Source organism: Vicia villosa, linkage group LG3 (assembly GCF_029867415.1).
Source record: "Vicia villosa cultivar HV-30 ecotype Madison, WI linkage group LG3, Vvil1.0, whole genome shotgun sequence".
Classification (NCBI taxonomy): domain Eukaryota; kingdom Viridiplantae; phylum Streptophyta; class Magnoliopsida; order Fabales; family Fabaceae; genus Vicia; species Vicia villosa.
The window spans coordinates 56229724-56239687 of record NC_081182.1 but is presented as its reverse complement, the minus strand read 5'-3'; the positions used below and the strand labels follow the sequence as shown (position 1 = coordinate 56239687).

The 9964-nt window shown below is 36.4% G+C and overlaps 1 protein-coding gene across 4 annotated transcripts; it reads right to left on the bottom strand.

Annotated features, from left to right (window-relative positions):
* Window positions 1-2328: 2328 nt before the first annotated feature.
* Window positions 2329-8942, bottom strand: LOC131661513 (cyclin-dependent kinase G-2-like). 4 transcript variants are annotated; one of them, XR_009301187.1, is made up of 8 exons: window positions 6758-8942; window positions 6162-6297; window positions 5956-6044; window positions 5662-5773; window positions 5464-5570; window positions 5031-5377; window positions 4769-4845; window positions 2329-3899 (listed from the first exon to the last, which is right to left on the bottom strand). XR_009301187.1 is itself a non-coding variant. In XM_058931082.1 (6 exons), exons 1-6 carry the CDS (start codon window positions 8485-8487, stop codon window positions 5281-5283), a joined length of 2271 nt encoding a protein of 756 aa, XP_058787065.1. In that variant the 5' UTR covers window positions 8488-8942; the 3' UTR covers window positions 4899-5280. The 4 variants fall into 4 exon arrangements, 2 of the variants coding, with proteins under 2 accessions (XP_058787065.1, XP_058787066.1); XR_009301188.1 differs by having other exon boundaries at window positions 4769-4839; XM_058931082.1 differs by lacking the exons at window positions 2329-3899; window positions 4769-4845 and having other exon boundaries at window positions 4899-5377.
* Window positions 8943-9964: the final 1022 nt, after the last annotated feature.

Here is a 9964-nt window from a genome sequence, read left to right as displayed (position 1 = left end):
ATTTCGTCCAAGTGTGGCCAGGTAAGTAGTCACTTCCGCTAGGAAGTATATGAATAGTTGTGCCTTCAATATTTTCCCTGCTTCGAAAGAAACATCGAACTCAAATATTTCTATGGACCACTTTGTTAGTTGTCCTGCTAAGTTTGGTAGGTGGAATACTTATTTCAAAGGCAAGTCAGTTCGAACTACTATGAAATTTGCTAGGAAATACCTCGGGAGCTTCCTAGATGCATTCACCAATTTAAGGGCCGCCTCCTTAATCTTTTGGTAGCATATTTTCGATCCGGTGAGGGTCTTGGAAACGAAATATATTGGACTCTAGTTGGAATTCGGCTCCTTGATCAAAATGGCACAAATAGCTTCTTCAGACACTGTCAGGTGGTGATAAAGGACTTCGTTGGGAAATGATTGTGTAAGCACTAGAGGTGTCGCAAATATTGTTGTCAATTATTTAATGGTCTTTTTACATTCTGATGTCCATATTTATCTCTAACATCTCACATATCTCTTCCTTAAAGAACTTGTTCATCATTCTTTTGTATGTCGCACTTGCGTTCTTCAATTCAAAGGGCATCACATAATATTGGTAGTTTTCCTGCTCGATCATGAATGTTATATTCTCTTTATCAGGTTCAAACATTGGTATTTGATTGTAGCTTGAATAAGCATCAATGAACGATAATAGTTTATACACGACTGAATTGTCAATCCTTTTATCTATATTCAGAAGCATGTACAAATCCTTTGGGCATGCACGGTTAAGGTTTATGTAATCGACACACATTATCCATTTCTCTAAGGCCTTTTTTACTAGCACGGCATCAGTCATTCAGTATATCTCACTTTGGAAATAAAGTTGGCGTTCAATAAACCTTGAATTGTGTTTGTCATACTTTTGGCTTTCTCCGGGGATTGCCTTCTTTATTGTTGGAATACATATCGAACATTAGAACCAACGTTTAATTGATGATAAGCCATAGTTGAGTCAATGTCAAGCACTTCATGAGGGAGATGGAAAAAAGATATGAGTTAACCCTGAGACATTTGATCAGTGTGTAGTCCAGACCCTACCCTCATTGACAAGGCCGAACTATCACCGATTTGAACGACCTCAAAATCTCCATTCGAAACTGGTCTCAACGATTTGGAACGGGTTTCGACAAATGAGCTAAGTTCGTCCTCTATAGTGACTTCATCTTCACGTACATCCAAGTCAACCATATCGACTCATCCATGGGTTCTTTTTTTACATTGTCGTGGTAATGACGAGGTTTCTTAATATGGTATTGTGGATGCATCTTTCTTCTCTTAAGTTGGAAACAAGGACGGATGAATTCTCGGCATCACTATGGTATGTTACTTTGAGATGGACAGTGGAAACCACTACATCTAACGCCACTAGGAAAGATTTACCTTCCTTTTACCTTCCTCTTCTTTGAGCGATAACGGCAAATCTGCCACTCCACAAGGGCGGTTGTGGAATTGTTAAACACGAGAAGACTTTTGTCATCGCTTGGATCTATATCTTGCTGATGAAGCCCTAGCTTCACGAATGTTTCGATGTATAGGATGATGCATGCACTTGAATTTCAAATATGACATGATTCACTATGCTGACTGCTATGATCAGTGATAGCACAGCGTTAGGGACTCTGTCTACAGTCTACCTTTTCCTGCTCTCGAAATCCTAATAATCAGTCGATCGTCCTTTCGTAATTTGGTTTCAAACTTCGCTTGGAGGAGGTCCTATAATAGAGGATTTCCATCGCACATTATTTGCCTTTGGAGATAGTGATTCTCCTTAGTGTAATCTTCTAGTGATCTAGCTTTTGGATCAAATGGGATCTACTCGTGAAATTTTGCATAAATCAATTTTTGTTTTCCACATATGGCGTCACTGTTCTGTACACGAACCAAAATTGCAATTGAGTTGTAGTGGTGGGCTCTTGATACGATTGTGCAGGCCTTTAATACGACAACACGATAGTGCGAGACTCTTGATACACTCTCATTTTTGTTTGAGATCAATAATAATGTCATGCTATCTCATCTAAAAGACCACCTAGATCAAATGAATCATTGTCTCAACCACCATAATACAAGAATGGTAATCAATGTCTATCAATTTACAATGATTGACATGTTTAGTTCACTAGCATATAACTTCAAAACGACGTTGAAGTAAAAACCCTATTCTCAATATTTGATTAGTATCATACGAAATGATCAATCAAGTTATGCGTTACTTTGATCAATTTGATTTTTAAACTTGTTTCATCTTAAACTTGTTTCATCTTATGACATTTGGTAAAATGTCAGCGTGCGTGATTGTACGTGATTGTACAATAAAAAATATAACAACAAACTAGTTTGCCTAATCTACCGATACATTTTTTAATTTTCAATTGACTTCTAAGAAACTAGAACCCTGTAAAGATTTAATGGTTATTGTAATGAAATTGAATCCCACGTGGGAAATACCGCCACATGAAGGCAGAAATTTTAAGTGATGTCTTTAGAGATGCTATGGTCTCTTGACAAGAAATGCTTCTACATGATTGGAAAAAAAACTAAGATTTATGTTATTACCACGTTAACATCAAGTGTTCTCTTTCACCAAGTGTTCTTCACCAAAGGCATGGGAAAGGGCCATATGATTGTGTTGGTGGGTATGGCTTTGGAGGTAGAGAAGAGTTGAACACGGGGAAGAAAAGAGAGATGGAATCTAGCCTATGTAGCACATAGTTAGTTAGATTTGTGGATTTGATTAGTCTATTGACTATTAATTATGTTCATTTGATCCATTGGTGTGTACCTTGTTGGAGCCTTCAACCTAAAAGCCACTATAATTAGCAATAATAGTGCATACAACAAAAATCTAGTCCTATCCAATTTTGAAACTTGGTTCATATATTTAGCATGATTGTAGTGCTGACAACATTCACTAACATTTTATTGACAACACTCACTATGTTATTAGATGATTTACGAGCAATATCCTAGACTGAAGCACTAAAGTCAAACCTATTAATCAAAGTATAAAAGGAAAAAAATCAACCTAATTTTCTCATACGGATAATCAGATTAATCTACATGCACATTTGCTGTATGAGTCTAGAAAACAACCTTATACAGTTGACACCAACCCATTTGAATAATGGTAGTGAAGTACCTTGAAGATTGCCACGGCCCGCTGGCAATTCACATTGCTACAAACTTTATACAATCAAGAATAGCATACAACATTCACATTGCTACAAATCTCAAACTGGTATCAGAACATATGTAAAATTTAGTCGGGTAAAAAAAAAAGGAAATTGGATTATTTACTTACATCATGCCAATGCAAAAATTAAAAACAAGAGAGGGATTCGGGGTAATACAGCAAAATGTCAAAATTTTATGAGTTGCACGATACTTGCAGCTCCTAACAAACAAGCACATCTCCCAGCTGTACTTACTAATTAGTAATTCTACCACAATTGTCAAAATTCTTTCATTGTCGGCCTTAATAGGGAAGCAGCAAGTGAACCCCACTTTCAAGTTGACGAGAACGGCATTTATCATATACCAAGATCGTAAAAAGGAAAGAAAAAACAAAAACAAAACATAGTTCTACCCATGGGGTCAAGTGTTGTGGCACAAATAAAATGTCTAAAACTCTAAAAGCCTAACATCAGCAAAATAATGCACAGAGCTTCTGAAAATGCACCCCATCAATCCTCGACAACAGAAATAAATAAAAGAATGTGATCTTAAAATTCTGGGTAGTTGATAGAACTACAGAGATGTATTATAACGAACCAAGTTTTGGATGGTACCTCTAGAGAGCCTGATGGAACATAATTCCATATATTCCAGGGTATACAGGTAACATCCTCAACCTGCTAGCTTTGATACTGCAGTGACATCCACAACAAATGTCAAGAAAGAATATTCAAACCTTTGAAAATTTAAATCCCTATATGATGAATACATACTACAATTCTATATTTTACTTTAACTTATGCTTAAGCATTAGTTAACATTCTTCGCTACTACAACACATTACAGAGATCACCAGACTAAAAATACATATTTAATTATTTATTTTAATGAGAAAGGAGATAACAAAATAATGAAAAGAACACATTTCCGTGTTCATTTGATGCTTCAGTCCTCGTAACTTAAAATACAACCATAAAATCCAATTTGCAAACAATGAAACCTGGAGCCATTCCTATTCAATGATACCAAATTTTTACACCAAAAAACACATGAAATTCTTCTAAATTCGTCCACTTGGCTCACCCACTTAGATTCAAGAAACTTCAACAATAAAAGGGCAGCAAAATAGTCCCTTGAAACAAGATATTCCCTTCTAAGATATTCTTTTCAAAACAAAATTTTGTTCTAAACAAGATATTCCCTTCTAAACAAGATATTCTTTTCGAAACAAAATTCTGTTCTAAACAAGATATTCCCTTGAAACAATAGTCATTTGTAATTTACATTGAGCTTTCAGCAGTTGCAATCCAAACAAGTGACAGTTGGTTCGAAAATGTTGGAAGTCTAGAATATGTAACCCATAGTCATACATTAACAAAATCAAATTGAAAGTATTATTAACACACACAGAATTTGTGGGAGTAGAAGCATACACACAAAAACACAAATATCAAATATCAGACCATGTTAACATAGGCTTATAGTTATAGACATTATTTCTCAAACGGACAAAGTCTAATTTTCATTCCTGGATATCTAAGATACATAAGGAGCTCATTACCTTCGATGTGAAAAGTAAGTGTCATTTTCTTCAACAAAATGGACAGAATGCACTCTTCCACTTCACACGAACTTTCTCTTGCAAACACAATATGAACATTAAAAAATAACCAAAGAAACTATCTGATAGATGCAAGAAAATCCATACGGCTTGAATACTCAACCAGATTTAAATTGTTTACAGTAGGTGAATGAAAATATGTTACATACAAGTTTCGGCATAAATGGACTATTCCTAGTTTTAGAAGGCAATTCTACCACACCTTACGCTGCCAGTTGTGTCCCATTTGCATTTCTATAAGATGATCAACAATGAAGGTTAACCTGAAATAAATCTGTCTCCCAGGGGGTAAAGAATGCATATCTCAACCCAAACAAAACAGGTGCCTGATAAAAACAGCACAAGCTATTGTCTATTGAACATCCATCCGGTGCATACTCTCACCTCAAGCATGCAAACATTCAACAATTTTAAAATGACTATCAAGACCAAAACTCTAGATTGCACCACTGTTAACCAAAAATACTACCGGTTCCTGATTCCCCCAGCTGCAAATCCTTCCGGTGCTTCTCTAACGGATGTGGACTCTTCATCATTCTTCGCATTCTCCTGATGAAATATAAAAGCATATGTAAATATCAAACAAACAAATAAAATTATAAATGCATTTGCTAAAGTAATATCTTATATGTCACCTTTCTTTATCATGTTGAGCAGGAAATGTAGGCATGAATTCTTTAGATTTGGGAAGGGGAACTTCACGAAACCATTCATGGTTGAGAGCATCTTCAGCAGTGATCCTCTTTAAACAATAACAACAATGGCTTGTATTCTTAATAAGCGTTGAAACAAATATGTAATTAATAAATCAAAGAGGTAGATGTGATTTTTACCTTTTCAGGGTCATAAGTGAGAAGCTTGTTCAACAAATCAAATCCAGAATCAGAAAGAACTGGGGATCCAGTGAATGATGTTGCGGGAAACTTTTTGCGCAGGAGATTATACCTGAAAGGAACATTCCTGTGGTTAATACACAATAGGAAATTCGTGTAAAAGTGAATCATCGGAGAGGCCAGATAGACAGACCAGAACCACACAAAGTTGAAGCCTGGGAAACAGTGGCAAAATATAAGAACAGAGGAACCAAACAATCAATGTCTTGCATAAAGGAAATCACAATTACTTACTGGTGCTTGACATAATTGGCCTTGACTAGAGGCAATTTTGAGAACCCAGGCCAAATTGTTTCATTTGGGGTGCCAAGAATTCTGAAAATCTGCAAATATGTATTGATAAATCTTAATCAGCCTAGGCCAAGTGGCACCAAAAATTGAAAGGCCATAGTAGTGAGTGAGAACTTATCCACTACAAGACTAGGCATTTGAAAATATACCTTGTTAAGTTGATCAAATTCAGTCCTCCCATTAAACAATGGTTCCTTGGACAAAAGCTCGGCCATTATACAACCCAAGGACCACATGTCGATCGCTGTTGAATACTGCTTTGTCCCCAAAAGAAGTTCAGGAGCCCTAAGAAACAACCATGAATCAGATGATCTCTTCCATTGCAAGAAAATGCAATCAAAGACATGATAAAATGCACAGAAACTAGGGTCAAATGCCACTATTAAAGGAAGCACTACAATAGCAACAGACCTCTTGCTGAGCATTTATGAAAGTACGGAAAATATACTTGGAGGATGGTGAAAGGAAAGAAGTGTGTTTATTTTCCCTAAAACGGACGGGTCACCGAAAGACGAGGTTGGTCACTTACAGCAAACTTGCAATACTACTACAAAAATATTCATGCAGAATAATAGCAAATTAAGATCTAGCTCTATCGTAATGCATGACTGCATGGTGACAACGTAGTTTTCAAATTAGCAATAATAAATTACAAATGTAGCCAAGAAAACAATTAAAATTTAAAATTAATCAATGATGTTAATAAACAGAAACAACTGGCTTATTTAACATAAACATCACTCACCTGTACCAAAGAGTAACCACCAATGATGTATAAGGTTTCAATGGACTCCCATACTGACGAGCTAATCCGAAATCACAAATTTTTGACTCGCCCCTATTATTCAGAAGCAGGTTTGAGGTCTTCAAGTCCCTGTGAAGCACCCAGTTGTCGTGAAGATACTTCACACCTTCTAACAGCTGGAGCATTAAGCATTTTACTTCACTCTGGCTAAATGGCTGCTTCATTGCCTCCATTAGCCCTTTAAGATCGTGTTCCATGTATTCCATAACCATAAAAATACTATCAAGGCTACTACCTACCACTACTTCCTTAACGTCAACTATGAATGGATGATGAAAGGAAAGAAGTATGTTTATTTCCCTCAGAGAAGTCAGTGGAAAGCCTTCTTTTTCCTTCTCCATCTTAACCTTTTTCAGTGCCACTATTTCACCGGTCTTCTTGTCTTTGGCCCTATATACAACACCATATGTTCCTTCATCAATCTTGTTCAGTCTCTCAAACTCATCAACACTTCTACATCCCTGAAGCATGTTGACAACTCTCTGGGGTGGAGACGGAGGTTCCATACTTTCCCTGCAATCATCTTCGCGTTCAGAATCAGTATTTGTGTGACTACCACTTGGATCACTTTTGCAAACTCCGCTGTCAATCTCCATGTAGTTATCCTTCCCTGCCTCAATACCAGGATAGTCATCCTCACCGGAATATCTCCCAGTGCTACCTCTTTCTTCAGATTCGGATGATTTGGCTCTAGACATTTCAAAACCTGCAATTTTAGATTCCTCTGGTTTCAACATCTTGTTTCGTATTCTCACACCCGCCTCAAGAGATAGCCTCCTCTTTTTAAGGCCTTCCTTCCCATCAATGATTTCACCTTCATCATCCGAAGAGCCATCTCCAGATGCCCATCTTGAAGATGATATATTGTGAGTTGAAACGTAATCTTCAACTTCTGGTTGCTCAGTGTTCCCATTAACCAACCTCTGCTCAGACGAACGCAAACCTATAGGAGACTCAGGTTCGGCATTTTGAACTGACTCAGTCACCATAGAAGGATCCACTGCAGTCGGCAACACAAGATTCTCAGGAGGATGAACTTCAACTCCATTGTAAGGAACATCAGCCGACTCGTCGACTGCTCTTGGAAATGGAGGTGGACAAGCAACAGCAGTCACTGTTGTTGTGACAACCTTAAGCTTGGATAAATTAGTCACTTTATGGTCATCTTGATCCCATACTATTGGTGAAAATTTCCTTTTCCTTTGTAACGGAGATCCAGTCCCATTTTCTTTGCCCATTGCAACCTCATGGTGTTTTAAGAGTGATTCTGATTCAACATCATAATCAAACTCTTTACCCATCACAACCTTATGGCGTTTTACCAGTGACTCTGCTTCAACGTCGGATCCACTCTCACTAGAAAGTTCACCCGGCTCTCTATCCATAGTCTTGACAGAAAAATCACATCTTCTAGGACCAAGCCTGCCACTAAGGCCGCCACTACTGCTAGAGCCACTCCTACTCGAAGATGACCGGTAACTACCATTTGAAATTTCTCTCTCCCTCATAATAATTCTATCTCTCGAATCCCTCCTCCGACCCTTACCATTTCTAACCCCGTCATACTCATTAAAATTATTATCAGTAAAACCACGCCTGGAAATATCAAAATCAGACTCACTGTCCCTGAATTTGTGATGGTGATAATCTCCATCTCTACCTGTCGTCATAAAGAAATGCTAAATTCGAACCGAAAACCCTAACCCTAACGCCTATAGCGGAAAAGGAAAAATTCCGTTTCTAGAACCCTAAAGCCCAGAAACAATGAATTCAATTCAACTAAATTTCCTTATTGAAGAACAGAGTGCACATATCAAGTAAAACCCTAGCTATGAAAGTAAGATCGGATGAAGAAAAAAAAAAAGCGAAATCAAGTATCAAATGCTGCTGCGTATCTAAAATTGGCGGGATCAAAATTGAAACCCTAGAAATTTAGGAGAATGGAAGTGAACCGTTTGAATTGGGATTGTTGAAGCTGGAAGAGGAATCCCGATCTTCAAGTAGATTGGGGAAAATTTTATAGAACCGCCTCTAATGATTATCAGGGACGAGTGAGGATGGCCTTGCGACAAAACCTGAAGAAAATATCGACTCTCGTCGAGAGCGAGAGCAAAAGGGAATATTCGCGGCACTTTACCCCTTAATATTATTTTTTTTTTTTGGCAAAATTTATTTATTTATTTATTTGAAAATAAAATGATATTCATTCATGTGAGTAGATAGTATAAAATGGAAAATTGTATACATTATAGTATCTGCAAATATCCAATTGAAATGTTTGAAATATTTATGTTTTCACGTAGATGTAATGTTTACGACGTCAAACTCATTGATTAAATATATATTTGATTTGTGTAGTATATTTTATTATGAATCAAATAAGCATTGTAATATGATGAGATGAAAAAGAAGATAGCACCTCACAAAAACATGAACAAAACAATGAAATTATAGGAAAATAACACAAATGAAAAATTTAAATATATAAAAAATCACTTAAAATGAAAATGAACAGTCAAAATCAAGAGAGGTGATTCTTGATCAAAAGTGACACTAAATCACTCATCTCTAGAGTAAATGATGAAGAATTAACAAACTTGTTTTTGTTAAAGAAAAAGATAACTAAGGTTAATTTCTCTGGCATGAAACTCAAAATAAGCAAAAAATTTATATAATTTTTTAAAAAGTATAGTAACAAAATATTTTTTTCTTCATTATAAATTTTTATTTGTTATAATTTAATTATTAAGATTTGTATTGAGATAATTTCATTATACCGAAGAATTTTACCATTAACATTAAATCCCTTAACATGGAGAGAAAGTTGGAGCCAAAATAAAAATAAAATAGTTTTTAAACCTCATACAAGAAGGTTACAAACGCTTAAAGACACCACACACTTGAATATGAAGGCGATGCATTGCGTCTGCTATATAACTTTGTTGTTGCTAGGTTTGTGGCCGTTAAGGCGCTTAGAGACTCTAATGTAGACCCGAGCCTTCACTTCATCCCTTATCATTCCTACGGTTTAGGAAGTTCAAGAAAGAAAAAGTAATGGGTGAACTCCCTAATATTGATCCTAAAGGCAATTATTTCTCCCTCTTCGGTTACAACCACCTCGGATCTCTCACTTCAATGGATTATTTT